The following is a 20297-nucleotide window of genomic DNA, read 5'->3' as shown; positions in this document are numbered from 1 at the left end:
AGTTCTAGCTAGCAATTCCTTTTGTTCTGGTAGCATTCAATATATTGTATCATTTTAATTTATCATGGGTAGTACTAATTTTTCTTTATCTTTTATACAGGAATGAAAAATAGATATATGCCTTGAAGAAGATTTTAAAATCGGTTTCTCTTCAAATCATCTTCTTTCATACCACCCGATAAGGATCTTGATTCACCATGGCGTTATCAGCAATAAAATGGGTGATATCAAATAGAACTCTCTGGAAACATTTATTTCCAATTCAAAGTGAGCTTTTTTTCATGTTTGAAATTTTTCAAATATAGAAACTCATGTTCACTATAGAAAATTTAAAGTGTTTAGTTGTTAGGCAAAAAAAAAAGTGTTTAGTTATTGTATAAGCCTCTTAATGGGAGTGTTTGCAATGATGGGAAAGGGGAGAAAGTCTAAATGGCTATCAAAAGGGGGTGGATAAATTTTTGGCACATCTTTATGAAGATCAAACGGCTGTCACCAACATGAAAAGATCTCTAAGTAGAAGGGGGGAAAGTATGTCACAGAACAGTATTTATTGTATGATCCCATTTGTGCATTTAAAAGAGGATCTACAGGGGCGCCTGGGTGCTCAGTGGGTTAAAGCCTCAGCCTTCAGCTCAGGTCCTGATCTCAGGGTCCTGGTATTGAGCCCTGCATTGGGCTCTCTGCTCTGCAGGGAGCCTGCTTCCTCCTCTCTCTCTGCTTGCCTCTCTGCCTATTTGTGATTTCTGTCAAATAAATAAAAAATATATATATATATATAAAAGATCTACCATATACATATGTGTGTGTATGTGTGTATATATATGTATATATATACAGAGTAAAATGTTTGGACAAAAAGGTTTTCTGTATATGCTACTAGTGGGATTTAGCTGAAGGCAAGTGAGGAATTGACAAAGGGGAACTTTCTGAATTACTTTGCATTCATTATGTTTTCACATACCGCTTTTTTAGTAGTTCTTAATACTAGCAAGTAAAGGGCAAATTTACAATTCCATCTTACAAAAATCATTGCTCATATTTAGGATTTCAGTTGTATTTTCTTTGTCCTTAGTCATTTAAAAATATGTATGTATGCTTATATTTAACATAAAAATACATTTTATATTTAATAGTATATAAAATATTTATAATTTATAGGGGCATCTAGGTGGCTCTGTTAGTTAGCAGAGCATGCAACTCTCAGTCCCAGAGTCATGAGTTCAAGCCCTGTGTTGGGCATGGCACCTAGTTTTAAAAAAAAGAAAAAAAAAATTTTTAAAGATTTTATTTATTTACGACAGAGAGAGATCACAAGTAGGCAGAGAGGCAGGCAGAGAGGGAAAGGGGGAAGCAAGCTCCCTCCCAAGCAGAGAGCCTGATACAGGGCTGGATGCCAGGACCCTGAGATCATGACCTGAGCTGAAGGCAGAGGCTTAACCCACTGAGCTACCCAGGTGCCCCAAAAAAGAAATTTATAATTTATATAATATATAATTTGTACTTTTCTGAAGAAATGTACATGGTCTAATATTTTCTTAAAAGCCTAGGGATACATGTGTGATAGTCAAAACATTGACCCATATAAATAAATAGACTATTAAAATCTTATTTCCCAACCAGTCTTGCTCTCACTCTCCATTTCCTCTGTGAACTCTCTTCTTCCATATCTAAAGCAGATATGGTTAGAGTGTAATAATCGGTTTGCTTTTTCTTTAGTTGTGCTAGCCAACTTTTTTACACATCTCTGGCTGACCTTAATCTCTTCCTTCATGTTTCCTATTTATTGCCATTTGTAATTGAATGTTCATTGAATTAGGGGAAAAGAGTTGAAAACTGAGTAATCAAGTGAATTAAGGAGGAAATTGTTATGAGACTAGATATAAACTAAAATCAGGGGGTCCTTGGGTGGCTCAGTTGGTTAAGCCTCTGACTTTTTTGTTTTTTTTAAAGACTTTATTTCTTTGAGGGAGAAAGTGAGAGAACACAAATGGAGGGTGAGAGGCAGAGGAAGAGGGAGAAGTAGACTACCCACTGAGTAGAGAGCCCAATAGCTGGCTCTGTGCGGGGCCGATCTGGGATCATGACCTGAGCCTAAGGCAGACACTTCACCTGCTGAGCCACCCAGGCACCCCTTTGGCTCAAGGTGTCAGGGTTGTGAGACGGAGACCTGCATTGGGCTCTATGGAGTGTGGAGGCTACTTATGATTCTCTTTCTCCCTCTCCCCTCCTTTCTCTCTTTTTTTTTTTTAAAGATTTTATTTATTTGTCAGAGAGAGTGAGCGAGAGCAAGCACAGGCAGACAGAGTGGAAGGCAGAGTCAGACAGAGAAGCAGGCTCCCTGCGGAGCAAGGAGCCCGATATGGGACTCGATCCCAGGACGCTGGGATCATGACCTGAGCTGAAGGCAGCTGCTTAACCAACTGAGCCACCCAGGCGTCCCCCCTCCTTTCTCTCTTTCTGTCTCTCTCTCCCCATCACTTAAAAAACAAAAAAGAACAAAACAAAACAGTAGTTCTTGATTATTTAGGAGTATTTTTGTTGTTGAGAATTGGAAGAGAGACTTCTGCTTGTCCTCCACTTGACTCTGAATAGAACCCAGCCTCTCGGCTGATGATAAATCAGACCTAATCATTTTTTCCTAGTTCATGTAGCAATTAGCCATCGCTGAGGTCAATCTGAAAACCAGTTAATCTGCCCCAGGATAAGTGAAAATTATCTATGTATACTTTACCGACAAGATTATAAATTTGTAATGTTTAATTTATTTTGGTTTCCTTAGTACCTCTCATACGTGGTAGATGATAAATGTTTGTGAACTGATTGGAATAGACTGGTGTTATCAAAATATCTAGTTAACTACGAATTAATTTAGGCTACCCCAGAAAATTACTGCATTATTACTCAGTCATCCTAATATTCAGTAACTGCCTAACTTCTTGTATCCTGAAGCCCCTTGTTCTCCACAAGTCCTATCATTACTATTATTGAAGGTAAAGTAGAATTACTGTTACTGATACCTCATATGAAAAGGAAGAACAGTAAGATTAGAGGCAAAGCAAAAGCGAGAGAGTTCAGTGAGCAGAAATCAAAAGGCCTCCCATAGGCCAAAAGGAACATTTAAAACCTTTCAAAATATGCAATCAACAATGGGAATGTAGGGAATATTTTACATGTTTTTAAGCATACTAAGTCATTTGATCTTTAAAACTTTGAATTTTACAACATTGAATAATACTACATGGTAGGTATTTTATGAAGATGAAGGAACTTAAATTCTCTGACCCCTCAGAAACTTACCCAAGGTTGTATATCTGGTAGATGAGAGCTGTGATCGAGACTTGGGTCTTCCCATCTTATGTAGTTGAATACACTTTGTGCTGTGTATTCTTTCCTGTAGTAACTTAAAATATTGAGTATTTGAAGGTTAAGTGGGACTGTCAGTTTGTTTTTAAGATTTTATTTATTTATTTGACAGAGAGAGAGACAGTGAGAGAGAGAGAACATAAGCAGGGAACGCGGAAGAGGGAGAAGCAAGCTTCCCGCTGAGCAGGGAGCCCCCTGTGGTGCTCCATCCCAGAACCCTGGGGTCATGACCTGAGCTGAAGGCAGATGCTTTACTGAGCCACCCAGGCACCCCAGGACTGTCCGTTTTTATAGGTCTTATCAAAAAGCAGTTAAACGTGTGTACATAAAAAGAATAGCCTGTAAGTTATGGAGAGCTGACTCATTGAAGTTCTTTTTGATAAATTGAGTTGACTGATGTTAACTTTGGCATTCTTTTTTAAAAAAGGTTTACTTATTCAATAGAGAGTGAGAGAGCATGCGCTCATGTGTGGGGAGGGGCAGAGGGAGAGAGAGAATCCTAAGCAGACTCCCCACTGAGCACATAGCCTGATGTTGGGCTCAGTCTTAGGACCCTGAGATCATGACCTGAGCTGAAATCAAAAGTCAGACGCTTAACTGTCTGAGTCACCCAGGTGCCCCAGTTCTAATTATATATTTAAAACCTCTGATATTTACCATATTTAGAGTTTTTCTCTCGATAAAGTGTCAGATGAATATCTCTAGTTATGTACTGATTGTGAATGAGTTAGCGTTTTAGAGGCAGTTCAGCAGTCACTTCTCTGTTAGTAACCGCTGTAGGGGACAGAGTCATGATCAAGGTGTGGTTCCTGGCCTTAAGGAATTTATCTACACTTGTAGGTGAAACAGATGTTTATGGAAATAAGAAACAACTGAATATGACATAGAATGTTACGTATGTGATGAGGGTACAAACAAATATCTGTGTAAGTACAGGGTAGAAATTTAACAGTTTCTTGCTGAACTGAAACACCGTTGCCTTGAGTTTTCTCTCCTGCCTATTTTAAAAACACTTAATTCTGTCTGTCCTGCCTTTGCCACCCAACCCAACCCTGTTTCTTTCAATGAATGTGTATCACCTAGCTGGTTTATGTTCAGAGACTACAAACTTCTTTTCGTATTAATTCATACATAATTGAGAAGATTCCCAACAGTGTGAAGAAAATAAGTGTAAATAATGTTAACATTATTTACGTCATCCTCTGACTTGTCATGTTGAATGCTCCTCTCTGTATTAGCACAGATCATTGAAAATCAAATCTTTTTGAGAGATGAGGTTAAATTTCTAATTCTTTGCATTTTATTATATTACATCAATAGAATTTTGGGATTGACATTTTGCTGAGCAATCTTTTATGATAAAAGTGAGTTTTGTTAAGGCCCTTTTTATGCTTTGGAGTAAGAATTTATGTTTAGGCCTTTATATGCAGTCCTGGGGAAGGGAGGAGTATACAAAGGTGGAAAATGTATCTTATTTACACATCTTTGATATATATAAATAACTGAAGCAGGAAAGAAAAAGACAACAAGGAAGGTATAGCAATGTGGTATGAGGCATAGGTTTTGGAACATGTACAGCAGACTACTCTTTTCTCTGTGGTGGGAGTTGTGGGGAAGGAAAGGGAAAAAGGACTTCATGGAAGAGTAGCATTAGACATTGAAGGATGAATGGTGTTTGAACAAAATGGAGATTGCATTCCATACCGTGGAGCAAGAGGCTCAGTTGAGAGAAGTTGATCCTTGGCTTTAGCCGGCATATATTGTAGTTCACCCTTATCCACAGAGGTTATGTTCCAGGACCCCTAGTGGATGCCTGACACTGTGGATAGTATTGAACCCTATATATACTATGCTTTTTCCTATACATACATATCTGTAATAAACTTCAATTTACTGATTAGGCACAGTAGAGATTAACAACCATAATTAATAACAAAATAGGGCAATTCTCACAATCTACTGTAATAAAAGTTATGTGAATGTGGTCTTTCTCAAAATACCTTACTGTCCTGTACTCACCCTTCTTGTGATAATGTGAGATAAAATGTCTGTGTGATAAGATGAAGCAAGGTGAATGACGTAGCACTGTGGTGTAGTTAGGCTACTGCTGACTTGACACTGTGTCAGGGGGAGGCTCATCTTCTTCTGGACTGCGGTTGACCTTGAGGAACTGAGAATGCAGAAAGCAAAAACATGGATGGGGGAGGACTTCTCTGAAGTCCTGTACTAAGCTACATTTACATTTTTTCTTTGTATTTAAAGGAGCACTGTTTCTCTGAACATAGGAGAACTTAAAGTAATTATGGCTCTTGAATTTGCAGGTATTCTTAAATAGGAAAATATGCTTTGAAATGTGAGCATTTTGATTTCTTAAGAAAAGTTAAATTTGAACAGTTTATTTTATATTTCATCACTTATCATTCTCCCTTTGTGAACTGTGCACCTGGTCTCACAAAAGCTTTTATTTATTTATTTATTTTTACAAGTTTTTAGAATACCTAAATACTTCCTGTATTCCTCTGATCCTTAGCACTTATAACTTCCTGGAAGGAACATTGTACTCTCCCCTACCAACTCCTGCTTATCTCTCCATCCTTCAGAGCACCTTAGACATCATCTTCACTGGAAAAGCGTTCTTAAACCTGCACAGTCCTATTTTGTAACCTGTCTGTGTGCCCTCTTCCAGTGCCTACCCTTCCTAACAGGGCTTGTCATTTATTTTGGAATTGTTTGTTTACTTGTTTCTCACCAGATTTTCATCCTTTCTGAGAGCAGGGACTAGATCTTGTTGAATCCCTGGTCTCTATACGGCCCTGTTTCATAGTAAACGCAGTATATATTGGTTGAGTGAATGAAACTAGCTTTATATTTATATGAGAACATATGCTCAAATTAACTAAATCCATTTTACTGCTTGGGGTTTTTGCAGACGGAGCTTTATATTGTGTTTGTCATAAATCTACATATTCTCCTCTACCAGATGACTATAATTGGTATGTATTTAAATTCAATTGAAAAAATAACAGTCTGTTAGTTATATCTGAAATGATTTAATTTTATTTCTTGTTTTTGGTATCTTCTTTCTTTTCTGATTATTCTTTAATTTTATATTTAAAAATCATTTCAATGGCCTTATTTACACAGTATCTGGGCTCATAAATGTTTTAAATAAAAATCATTATCATTGTGTTTCAGTGAATCCTTAATTTGTTGTTAAGACAGACATGCTGTTAGAAATGTCTTTTATCCCAAAGCGTTCTTTAGCTTTTTAGAAGTTAATTAGTTTTTATAGTTTTTTCTCTTGGGGTTCATATCTTTTAGCTTAAGCAGTTATTTATCTTATCTTTTGTTTGATGGTGAATAACCCTAAATTACAAATAATTTGATTCAGTTACAATTTATTTGGTACTTATTCAATTCTAGTCACTATACTAAGAACTAGGCATAATATATGAATAAGATTTTGTTTTCTTCTCTGTAGTAGAGTCTGATGTACAGAAACTGCAGCATATTTTCTTAAGCTATGATGTTTCTATTGCAAATTTTAGTAAAAATATATTTTCTTCCCTCTTGATACTAGTTTTAATTTGAATTTTAGGTGTATATTTAGTAAGTACTACGATAGCAATGAAATTAGACTAGGTAATAGGTAACACTTTTTTAAACCTGAAAAGATTGAGTCTTAGAGGTGTTTTTTGTATCATGTAAAACTCCATTTTTCATCATAAAACACTTGATACGTTAAATGTTCTAATTATAGCTGTATTATGCTATTTGATCTTAAAATCATGGTGAAACAACCTAATACCAGGTCCTTTGTTAGCTAAAATATGCTGTAGTAATTGCAGATCTAGTTCAAATCTGGTTAGTATTGAAACCCTAGAAGCTTAAATTTATAGACATCTAGAGAACATTGTTGTAAGGTTAATGAAAACTGAAAGTTGTGCTCCTTAGAATTTATATGGATTTAAGTATAATTGGGATCTTTGAAAAACAGTCTTAGTCAGTTGGTACCTGAATGAGATCCAGCCAGAGTATTCCTTGAAAAAATATTTAGAGGAGTATTGCCCAAAATGTGTTTTTCTGAGGGATATTAATGGAGGGAAGAGATAGTGTTCAGTAATTCTCAAATTTATTTGACTGCAGAACTCTTTTTACGGGAGGCTTCTTGCAGCTGTACTGTTCCGCCAAAGGCACTTGGAGAAGGCACTTGATCTAGAAAAAGGGCTCAGCTACAGTCTTTATGATTGGAAGATGATGTACTTTGCTGATGTTTAATTCTAATAATTCAACAAAATAATATACTTCTTACAGCTTTTTTTTTTTTAAGATTTTATTTATTTATTTGACAGAGATCAAAAGTAGGCAGAGAGGCAGGCAGAGAGAGAGGGGGAGGAAGGTTCCCCGCCGACAGAGAGCCGGATGTGGGACTCGATCCCAGGACCCTGGGATCATGACCTGAGCCCTAGGCAGAGGCTTTAACCCACTGAGCCACCCAGGCGCCCTTCTTACAGCTTTATGAAAGTAGTCTTTATTTTTTAAGATTTTATTTATTAGAGAGAGCATGAGCAGGGTGGGAGGCAGAGGGAGAGGGAGAAGGAGCCTCCCAGCTGAGCAGGGAGCACAAGGTGGAGCTCAGTCCCAGGACCCCAAGATCAGGACCTGAGTTGAAGGCAGATGCTTAACCAACTTAAGCCATGGAGGTGCCATCAGGGTAGTTTTTAGATAAGGAAAAAAAGGTCTAATAATACTGATGCGTAAATATGAAGATCCCTTCCAAAGATCTGGGTAGTCTAAAAACAATTGGTAAAATAGTGGCTTAAGCATTAACGGTTTGTTGGGGCGCCTGGGTGGCTCAGTGGGTTGGGCCGCTGCCTTCGGCTCAGGTCGTGATCTCAGGGTCCTGGGATCGAGTCCTGCGTCGGGCTCTCTGCTCAGCGGGGAGCCTGCTTCCCCCTCTCTCTCTCTCTGCCTGCCTCTCCGTCTACTTGTGATTTCTCTCTGTCAATAAATAAATAAAATCTTAAAAAAAAAAATAGCATTAACGGTTTGTTGTGGTAGTTAAGCTGACGTATTTTGTGGGATGTCTGAGTTGTCCCCTATGATATGGGTACCAGGTCTGCCAGTCCGGTGCCATAGCTTATGTTCTTCAGGGACTTATGATTAATTAATTTTATCTCTAAGAAAATCATTCTGTCTTGAATACAATATAACTCTATTTCTAAAATGTTCTTTTTTTAGCAAAGTAGAGCTTGCTTTGACATCTGATGGCAGGACAATAGTGTGCTACCACCCTTCTGTGGACATTCCATATGAACATACACAAGTATGTATAAGAAAATCTCTTCTAATTTATAATTTGCTGTTAGAAATATTCACATTTTCTTACCGTATCCAAAGAGAATGGAATTGTTTGTTTTCCTTTATTTGGATTAGACCTTTTTTGTTTTGTTTTTATTTTACTATTTCAATTTTTCTCCTATCTTTTTAGTCTTTCTTTAAATAAAGACTTCTTCAGTACACAGAGTGAACCATTTAAACACAGTTATGGCATCAGTTTTCTGGTCTAAAATCTGATAGATGATTTTTGACTAGTACAGATTTACAAAACATACTGTTCCGTACTACCTTATATTTTAAACTAATAAATCATGAAAAACTTGTATTTTGGCATGCTGTTTTATACCTTTTATATTGTATTAGTTCTGATAATCCTTTCAGTATTTAGTGAATTTCCTTTTTTTTTTTCTTTTTCCTCCCAGTTTTTTCCAACATGGGCATATATTTTAAGGACTAGTTTAATTTTTTCCATATTTCTTCAAAAGCCAAGCATGAGATAGAGGAAGTTTTGGTTTTGTTTTCAGTACAATTTATTTTAGCTTGACCCAAGTCTTTCTTATTTTATATTTGAAATGCTTCCTTCTATGTTTTTAAGCCATAGTTTACTATATTTGGTAATGTTTGATTTGCTCTTTGAGGAGAAAATAATTAGATAATTCAAATCATCACATGATGCATCTAGTGGTAGCTATTTTTAAAAATCATCATTAGGGCCAGAATAGTGGTAGATTTGAGAAAAGAGCTTAATTTTATTTTGCTAGTTTATATTCCCTTTTTAACTTCATCATTTTGTCTGCCTAGTTTGTGTTCTAGCCACATATCATAGGCAATAATCCAGTACCTCTTTTGTTTCATTTCTTGGGGCACTGTGTAGAAAATAAGCATAAATCACTGACTGTTGGCTTGTAAATACTCCAGCTCATGCTATATTGTGTCCTCCTCCATTGTTACTTTGTATTATATTTCTGGTTACATGGTTTATCTTTTAGTGGTTATACCAAGGCCACAATCACAAAGTCATTTCTCAGCTTCCAGACTTCCCTCCATGTGTAGTTTTTTACATCCCTGAATCTGACACTTTTCATATCCTTCCTTCTTGTCTAAACTTTCTACTTTACTTTTAGCACTCACTATCATCATTAAAATCTCTCATCACATTAACTTCCAGAATTTTGCCTTCATCTCTGTCTCTGACAGAAACCTTATTGGACCCTGGGGCCATTACTTCCCCAGCAGGTTTTTAAGTAGTTGATGTTTTCTTCCCTATTCCCTTTTACAACTAGACCTAGAGGGGAAGTAGGGATCCCTGTAGCTCCTTGTTGTCATATGCAGACCATTTTTCCTCCTCCCTAACAATTTCTGGCTTTGTAGTTTATATTATTAAACTATAACATCTGCTCCTTTTTTTTTTTTTAAGATTTTATTTATTTATTTGACAGAGAGATCACAAGTAGGCAGAGAGGTGGGCAGTGGGGGGGGGGGAGCAGGCTCCCTGCTGAACAGAGAGCCCAATGTGGGGCTCCATCCCAGGACCCTGAGATCATGACCTGAGCCGAAAGCAGAGGCTTAACCCACTGAGCCACCCAGGCGCCCCTGCTCCCTTTTTTTATGGCTGTTATCTACTATCCTTCAGTTCACTTCTCTTCCCCCAATCCTTCTACTCTTCCTCAGAGATTGTAGATGTACCATCATTCCCTCTGATACTGTTTCCATCCTAATTCTTTGTTATTGCAGTATATGGAAATAATTTAATGCCCTGACCTCTCACTTCATCTTTTTCCCTGCTTCAGCCCCCACTCCCGCTGCTGTACTCTAGTGATGTTCTAGTCGCAAATACCTGCCCCTCCTTCCTACCAGTCTAGATTTCAAGAATTCCACTAGCTTCCTACCAGCTCCCACAGTCTCCCAGCTCCAAGAATTCTTCATCTCTGTAGGATGATACCTTCATCCATTGATCAAAGCACTTTTTCTTAGCCCTCATGCATCTTACACATTCTCACATCTCTTCTTGCCTGGCATAAATTCCATGGTCCATCATTGTAATCACTCCCTTGCATACATGTCCAATTCCCTGGTTCCTTTTTTTCCATTGCATTTCCCATTGTAGCAGTTGTCTCCTCTCCCATGTCATCAGTACTCCTTCCTATTTCCCTTTTATTCTCTCACTCTCTCTCATCTGGAAGATTGCTCCTATCACTTTACATGTCATCATTCCACTGCTAACCACACTGGCCTCCCAGCTGTTCTTCAGGTACATTAGGCAGGCTCCTACCTTGGGGCTTAATGTAGTACCCCTGCGGTTGAACTCCTTCCTATTGTCTTTTCCCAATAGCTTGTATTATTTCTGGCACCATAGATACTTTCTTGTATTTCTGTCTGTCTCCCATCACTAAAATGTAAGCTCCATGAGGATGCCTCTTTGGTGTTCTCTGGTATATCCTTAGCATCTGGAATAACACCTGTACTTGGTAAATATACACTAAATATTTGTTGATTAAATGAATAAGTTTGTTCCTTTCATGCTTATGGGTTTTCTGTTTTAGGGCTAAGAGACATTCACATGGGGAGGCATGGAATTTTTTTGTTGCTTAAGTAATAAATTGTAGATTAGACTGCACAATAAGAAACATTCTTGCAAACACATGGTTGTTAGAATTTAGAATACAGTGTGTTCTTTTCGAATCTAGATTTATAAATCTCATGCAGATAGTATATTATAATAAATAAATACCCTTCAACATGACTTGAAGTTTGTCTTAATTTTTTTCTTTTCTTAAGGAGGTAGGGCTGCTGCAACTCCAGTGTGCCCTTTGATTCTTCAGGCCCTAGAAAGCATACTGCATACAAAGATCCTGGTCATATGTAGAAATAACTACTGAGACTGGCTTTAAGCAAGTTAGGATGATTTGCATCTTTGGTTTTCTGGTAATTTAAAACATGTTGATTGTTTACTACAGATCCAGGTAGAAAGATCCTACTTCTTTTACTTTTATTAAAAGTATTAATATTCTAAAAGTGTTTTTCTAGAACTTGGGATTTCTTGTTTAGGAAAATAAAGATAATATACCAGGGGCAAAAATAGTGACTTGGAAAGTTTAAAATGCAAGTACTAAGCAATTCTTTTTAGTGGCTGATTTGGTGGAAAATTTCAAAAGTCAAATTTTGAAAATTCTTAAGAGAAACAAGGAAAATTCAGGATGACAGTTCTGAATGTTTCTTAAAGTTGACAGTTTTATTTTAGTTTTTCCTTTTTACTGAAATAGTCATGTATCCTTCCTTTGAACTTTGATCAAGGAGATCAAATACCACCTAAAAATCAATTCTGAATCAGCCAGAGGCTCTTGGTATAGACTTTGAAGAATCCATTAATTCCAGTGTCTTTTATCTATGTGCCTGGAAAAGAAGTGTTTTTAATCATACAAAGCAGAGAGAATTTGTGATATATTAGAATTGAGCCTGCTTGGGAATAGGAATAGAGACAATGGAACATTCATGAATACTTGAAAACAATTGAACTTTTGATAATACTGAAAACTTTGATCTTTAGCAACAAGTACAGTCACCTAAAATAGAGAAAACTATTATAGGCTCTAAACTTGTGTTTGCTAGACCTCTGAGAGTCTCATAGTAACTTGCAAAGACAGTTTATATTTCACTTTACATATAAATGATAATCTTTTAAAATTACTGTAAATGCCTAAGGAGAACTTTTTTCCAAAATTAAATTTATATCACTTCTCTCCTGTTTGAGGCCTTAAAGAAATCTTAGTAGCTACCTACCATTATTGAACTCTTAAGAGTACAAGAGACAGCTAAGCATATATTATTAGTATTTCATATGATCCTCACCAAGCCCTTTTGGGTGGGTATTATTTCTCTGATTTTACAGAAAGGGAATTTAAGAGCTTGAATAACTTGTCATGGTCACAGAGCTAGTAAGTGGTAGAATTAGAGACCAAAGCTCAAGTTCTTAACCTGTTTATTAGACTACCTCCTCATTCCCTCCCACACTAAGTGGTTCCTTATTTCTGCTTACCCCAAATTGTTACTTAAAAGTCTAAGTTTGAAGACCTTTCATAATCTGGTTTCTCAAGATCCATTTTTATTTTTTTAAAGATTTTATTTATTTGAGGGGCACCTGGGTGGCTCAGTGGGTGAGCCTCTGCCTTTGGCTCAGGTCATGATCTCAGGATCCTGGGCTTCAGCCCCACATCAGGCTCTCTGCTTGGCGGGGAGCCTGCTTCCCCCTCTCTCTGCCTGCTTCTCTGTCTACTTGTGATCTCTGTCAAATAAATAAATAAAATCTTTTTAAAAAAAGATTTTATTTATTTATTCATATTTTATCATATGAATGAGATCACATGATAATTGTCTTTCTCTGATTAAAAAGATTTTATTTATTTGAGAGAGAACCCCAGAGAGAGAGCGTGCACAGAAGCGGGGGGAGGGGCAGAGGGAGAGAGAGAAGCAGACTCTGCTGAGCAGGGAGCCTGATGCAGGACTCCATCCCAGGACCCTGGGATCATGCATGACCTGAACCAAAGGCAGACACTTAACTGACTGAGCCACCCAATTACCCTCAAGATCTTTTCTTTTTTTTTTAAGGTTTTATTTATTTATTTGGCAGAGAGAGAGAGATCATAAGTAGGCAGAGAGGCAGGCAGAGAGAGGGAAAAACAGGCTCCCCACTAAGCAGAGAACCTGACCTGGGCTTGATCCCAGGACCCTGAGATCATGATCTGAGCCAGAGGCAGAGGCTTAACCCACTGAGCCACCCAGGTGCCCCTCAAGATCTATTTTTAAGGTTTATTGCTTTCTTATGTGTTCTTTCCTACTTTTCTTTACTTGTAATATTTGTTATCCCTTGTAGAACATATTCTGCACTCTGTAGCAAGGCTCTGACCTGGCTCCTATTCTGCCTCTTTCCAGTATCTTTTTGTTACTGTGCATTTCTGTAGTACTGAGCCAATTGTGCCCCCTTCATGCACTTAGATACTGCCTTTTTTTTTTTTTAATATTTTATTTATTTATTTGAGAGGTAGAGAGAGACAATGAAAGAGAGAGAGCATGAGAGTAGAGAGGGCAGTGGGAGAAGCAAACTTCCTGCTGAGCAGGGAGCCTGATGTGGGACTCGATCCCAGGACCCTGGGATCATGACCTGAGCCGAAGGCAGTTGCTTAACCAACTGAGCCACCCAGGTGCCCCGCTTAGAAGTCTTATTTTTTCATGTCCATATGCCTAACAAATATAAATATATGCTATGACATTTAATACAATGGGAGGATATAGTAGTTGTCATTAATAGTATATGAATGTAAAGACATTTATGTTTGAATTATTTTTTTCTGGTTATAAATTCGTATTTTCATGTATTGTAATACATATATATGGTATTTATAAAGCAAGACAATGTTACCACCTTGTGTTACATACATTCTCATTTAATATTTAAAATATACATGACTTGACTTTCCAAAACAGTGATTCTTAAAGGCTTTAATGAGCTAGGGTTACTGATGGGATTATGTTATAATCACTCAAATGTATTGGGAGGGAAATGAGATTTTTAATAGTTGATGTCTTTAGGTGAAAAAGTACTCACATTACCATAAAGTATCATTTGATGACATTTCAGTCACCTAAAATGAAAACACTGAAACTTTTTTGTTTCCTTTGGATATAAGAAATACCATTTTCATTGTATCTCACTTTAATGATAAGCAAGGTTAGAGGTTGTAAACTCCCCCCCACACACAAGGTTCTATTTATTTATTCATGAGAGACAGATTGAGAGAGAGAGAGAGAGAGGCAGAAGCAGTGGGAGAAGCAGTGGATGCGAGACTCAATCCCGGGATCCCAGGATCACGACCTGAGCCAAAGGCAGATGGTTAACTGACTAAGCCACCCAGGCACCTGAGACTATAAACTTCCAAGTTAAAAAATAATGGGCAAAATTTACAGTTTTGGGAAATAAAAATTAAAGTAATAAGTGCTTTTTTAATTGGGGGTACAATAATATTAAATGAGAAATTTATTATTGGAGAAAACCCCCAAAACTTGGTATGAGAAGAAAAATATTTCTCTTTTTTTTTTAGAGGGAGGGGAAAGAGAGATGGGGGAGGGGCAGAGGAAGGAGGAGAGAGGATCTTTTTTAAAATTTATTTTTATTTAAATTTAATTAACATGTAATGTATTATTGGTTTCAGAGGTAGAGGTCAGTGTTTCATCAATCTTATATAATACCCAGTGCTCGTTACATCATGGGCCCTCCTTCATGTCCACCACCCACTTACCCTATCACCTAACCCTCTCCCCTCTGGAGCCCCTCAGTTTGCTTCCTATGATTAAGAGTCTCTTATGGTTTCTAAACAAGACAAATCTTGTTTTTTTCCTGTCTTCCCCTATGTTCCTCTGTTTTGTTTTGTAATTCACATATGAATGAGATCATATGATAATTATCTTTCTCTGATTGTCTTATTTCACTTAATACCCTCTAGTTCATCCATGTTGTTGCAAATGGCAAGGTTTCATTTTCTGATGGCTGAGTAATGTTCCATTATATATATATATATATATATATATATATATATATATGTATATTTACATATATACACACATCATCTTCTTTATCCATTCATCTGTTGATGGACATCTAGGTTCTTTCCATAGTTTGGCTATTGTGGACATTGCTGCTATAAACATCGGGCTGCAGGTGCCCCTTTGGATCAATATATTTGTTTCTTTAGGGTAAATAACCCAGTAGTGAAATTGCTGCGCTATAGGGTAGTTCTATTTTCAACTTTTTGAGGAGCCACCATACTGTTTTCCAGAATGGCTGCACCAGCTTGCCTTCCCACCAATAGTGTAAGATGGTAGGGGTGGGGAGAGAGAATCTTAAGCAGGCTCCACACCCAGTGCCAAGCCTGACATGCAAGGCAAGGCTTGATCTCATAGTCCTGAGATCATGACCTGAGCCAAGATCAAGAATTGGATGCTTAAACAGCTGAGCCACCCAGGTGCCCTTGTTTTGGATTCTTAATGAATAAGGCAACTAAGTAAAATTCTGTTCTGAAAACATACTAACCTACTTTGAGGTACTATAATGAATTCTGGAGTGTGACAATTGTATTGTAAACTCAATTAAATGCTGGTTAACATACCTACATTTTGATCCTGTTGATTACTGATTATTTTGTAGCCTATCCCTCGGCCAGATCCTCTGCATAATAATGAAGAAACACATGACCTAGTGCTGAAAACCAGATTAGAAGGAAAAAATGAGCACTTGGAGCAAGGACCCATGATAGAACAACTTAGCAAAATGTTCTTTACTACTAAGCACCGTTGGTATCCTCGTGGACAGTAAGTTCTTTTCTTTAACCCCCACTTGACAAATAAAAGAATACATGGCTTTTCCTGCATTAACAAACTTATGAGGTTGTATTCTGCATTGAGAAATTAACACCCAGTATGATCACCTACTTAATTGTATTTTTAGATGTACATAAAGGATAGCTAAAATGAAATAGTACTTATTTTTTCTTTTATTTTAGTGGGGGAATTTAACCAAAGCTTTCAGTGAATTTTGCAAGAATTCTTGAAAATTTTTCTGTTCTGTGATAAAGTCATTTACTGTTTTTATTCATCTTCCTGCCAAATAATTGATCTTGTTCTCAGCCCACCTATGCATTTATTTAACAGATTTCAAGTTATTGTTAAAAAAAAAGAAATGTGGTACAGCAAATGATTGGGCAGCATATATGGCTCTCGGTTCCTTTAGAAACTAGTTGCCCTGTTTGCTAATACTCAGATTTTATTGCATGGATTCTTATTACCTGACTCTGGTTTTAATTATTTTTCTTGTTTTGATTCTTCTTTCTTGTATATGTGTCTTATTCCCTACCAAAACTGAGAGCTGACTATTTTTAGTAGTTTATGTTTGAGCAAACTTTATTCTTATTCACTTAGTCAGCCAGTAACTAAGCACTAGGCTGGCACATTTCATGGCCGGACGTGCTTATGGAATTAGTGAATATACATTCACCCACCTGCTCTGCTGAGTGCTGGAAGATCAAAAATACTGTCCTTGTTTATAAGTTGTTTGTAGTCAAGGAGAGAAAATAATACTGTAAAAAAACAAAGTCAAGCAGTTGAGCCTTGAAGAATGGTTAGGAGCTAGCCATGGGGAAAAGGCTCTGCAGGCTGATGGAACAGAATGTCGTAGAGTATACTGGGGAAATTGCAAGTAGTTCAGCTTGGATGGGACCCAGAATATGAGGAGGGAGTGTAAGTCTTATGAAGGACTTTGTGTTGTGCTGAAGTTAGATTTTATTTTCATTACCAAGTTTTAAGAAGAAAAGTTAATGCATTAGAAAATCATGAAGTGGGTTCTGTACTTGGGATACATGGAAGGTGTATATGAAAAGTTTGGAGTCGGGGGGATCTGTTTGGAAACTATTACAATAGTCTAGGCCAGAGATGGGAATAGAAATGGGGAAAATAAAAGAAAGGACTGTGATAACAGGAGGAAATAAAAGGAGAAAGGAGGGGGAAAAAGAATTTTAATCAACAGTGGTAGGTTACCGGCTAAGTGTGGGAAGAGACAGGCAGCCTCCCAAGTTTCTGAAGACATGTTTGGGTGGATGGTGGTGCTGTTCATATATGTGGGGAAACAGGTTTGACAGGAAGATGAACTCATTGTTGGTCGTGTTGAGTCTGAAGGGTCAGTGGATCCTTCTGCTGGGGAGCAATTCTGAAAGCAAATGGATGTATGGACCTGGAGCTTGGTTTCCTTATTTAGTTTCTCTTCAGAAGGTACTTCCTCTTTTATCCTTAGGTAAAATAGAGATTCCTTAGGGCTCTAGTCTCATACTCTGTGTCTTGCTGAAATTCATTCAAAGGGCTTTAATTATATTTACTATATAGATGCTATGCTCCCTTATACTTTTTTTTTATTTCCTTGGTCTACTTGTCTACCTTTTTTAAGATTTTTAAAAATTTATTTGAGAGAGAGTGCATGAGCAAGGGGGAGTGGCAGAGGGAGAGGGAGAAGCAGGCTCCCTACTGAGTAGGGAGCCCAACGCAGGGCTCAGTCCCCGGACCCGGGGACCATGACCCATGCAGAAGGCAGGCACCCAACCGACTGAGCCACCCAGGGGACCATTTATTTTCTTGGTCTTATTCCCAGTATCATTGTTCATAGAAATTTCAAAATAGGTATCTGTCCAAGGTTTTAAATTCATTATAACAAAAACATACCTCTTTTTTTTCTGTATTAAAAAAGTTCCTCCCTTAATAATCTTTCTATAATAAAAGTGATATTTCTGTATTAATTTCCCAGGGAAAAAAATCTGCAATTCTTTGGCCACCATGGTGTCTTTCAATTCCTGCTTCTGTTTTATATCCTCTTTGATTTTTCTTTCATATTTAGTATCCACTTTGTTTATACATGCTCTTTGGGTTTAGAGTATGTAGAAACAAATCAGTAAACAATTTCTTAGCCCCATATCTATGTCATTACTATATTCTGTGATTTCTTTCCATGATTCATAACATTACTTGTGTTTATACTTTATTTTGTCTCATTATCTAGATATTTTAGTTCAAGCCCTATCTTGAAATTCTTCTGTTGACTTTCAGTACCTGTTTTCTTCCTGTGTGTTCCATATTGCTACAGTTGTCTTCCATCCTTTGTGTATAACCAAATCATTGTAGTTCTAAAAATCCTGTAAAGGGGACTCTAAGGGAACAAAGTTAAAGGCAGGAAGACTATTAGGGAGTCTTAAAATCATGCGTGTTAGCTTCAGACTTTTATGTGTAGTATCCCACCTATGTTTCAATATTTATTTATTTATATTTAAAGATTTATTTATTTATTTGACAGAGAGAGATCACAAGTAGGCAGAGAAGCAAGCAGAGAGAGAGAGGAAGAAGCAGGCTCCCTGCTGAGCAGAGAGCCCAATGTGGGGCTTGATCCGAGGACCCTGGGATCATGACCTGAGCTGAAGGCAGAGGCTTTAACCCACTGAGCCACCCAGGCGCCCTGATGTTTAAATAATTACTTGTTTAATCTTGTTGCTTATTAGCTTTTGACTGCTAGTTAATTTAATCTCTTGGTATGTCTTGTCCCATCAGGATTACCAGGCACTTGCAATTTTAAGCAGACTTTAATTAGATGCAGTTGATTATCCCAGTATCTCTCCTAATAAAGTTTAGCAGAAATACTCCAGATACTAGCTTATGTATATAAATAAAATTTTTACTAATAGACATTGTCCTTGTGATGCATCAACTTTCAGAATTTTTAATAAGCTAAGGTATGATCACTAATCATTCAACAAATATTTGTTTGGTATCTAAATACTTATTTTGGACTAATGTAAGCCATTTTCAAGTATTGATTTCTAGATGTCATTGAGGTCTTCTTAAATGTCAGGCAGTGCATAGAGGGATGTTTTATTAAATATTTCACAGTTTTTAGATCCTGGCATCAAAAGACTGGTACTTTATGAATGTAATAATTGCAGGTATATAATATTTTTCTTTTTTTTTTTTTAAAGATTTATTTTATTTATTTGACAGAGAGAGAGATCACAAGTAGGCAGAGAGGCAGAAGCAGGCTCCCTGCTGAGCAGAGAGCCTGACATGGGGCTCGATCCCAGGACCCTGAGATCATGACCTGAGCTGAAGGCAGAAGCTTAACCCACTGAGCCACCCAGGCACCCCATATAGTATCTTTTTAAATAAGTTTATATTAACAGATACAAAATGCTTGTATAAAGTATTTTTAAACAATGCAGTGAAGAGTAAAGTAGAAATTTTCTTTGTACTTACTCATTCCTTATGCCCCATAAACACTGTTAAACTCTTCCTGTATGAATAGACCTATCTCATATTATAGTCAATCTTGTGCTTTTTTTTTTTTTTTTAAAGATTTTATTTATTTATTTGACAGAGAGAGATCACAAGCAGGCAGAGAGGCAGGCAGAGAGAGAGGAGGAAGCAGGCTCCCTGCTGAGCAGAGAGCCTGATGCGGGGCTCGATTCCAGGACCCTGAGATCATGACCTGAGCCGAAGGCAGCGGCTTAACCACGGAGCCACCCAGGCGCCCCAATCTTGTACTTTTTAAACTCCAGTAAAGCCAAGCTCTTTTCTGAGCGTACAACTTTGCTTTAAAGGGGACTGGGCTTACTCAAATCATCTCCTCTGCTAGTTACTAGCTATTTATTTAATCTTCTTATTATTAAAGAAAATAGAAATAATAATGCCTAATTTGCCTGGCATAAAAAGTAATTGATTAATTTCCAGTGTTACATTAGTTTCAGGTGTACAATATAGTGAATCACCACTTCTATATATTACTCAGCGCTCACAATAATAAGTGTACTCTTAATCCTCTTTACCTATTTTCTTTTTTTTTTTAAAGATTTTATTTATTATTTGACAGAGATACAGTGAGCGAGAGAGGGAACACAAGCAGGGGGAGTGGGAGAGGTAGAAGCAGGCTTCCCGCTGAGTAGGGAGCTTAATCCCAGAACCCTGGGATCATGACCTGAGCTGAAGGCAGATGCCTAACAAGTGAGCCACCCAGGTGC

General features: G+C 37.4%; 1 protein-coding gene across 1 annotated transcript in view; it reads left to right on the top strand.

The window, feature by feature from the left end:
* Positions 1-20297, top strand: part of MRPL42 (mitochondrial ribosomal protein L42) — a 33113-nt gene that overhangs the window by 1543 nt on the left and 11273 nt on the right. The window contains exons 2-5 of the mRNA XM_004748546.2: positions 101-267; positions 6293-6356; positions 8605-8689; positions 15902-16065. Of these exons, the coding sequence (XP_004748603.1) occupies positions 198-267; positions 6293-6356; positions 8605-8689; positions 15902-16065 (383 nt within the window). The 5' untranslated portion in view covers positions 101-197. The remainder of the gene's footprint in view (positions 1-100; positions 268-6292; positions 6357-8604; positions 8690-15901; positions 16066-20297) is intronic.

This window comes from Mustela putorius, unplaced genomic scaffold (assembly GCF_011764305.1).
Source record: "Mustela putorius furo isolate JIRA1106 unplaced genomic scaffold, ASM1176430v1.1 tig00000788_pilon_pilon_pilon, whole genome shotgun sequence".
Classification (NCBI taxonomy): domain Eukaryota; kingdom Metazoa; phylum Chordata; class Mammalia; order Carnivora; family Mustelidae; genus Mustela; species Mustela putorius.
The sequence above is the reverse complement of the archived record's forward strand: the minus strand, read 5'-3'. Positions and strand labels throughout refer to the sequence as shown.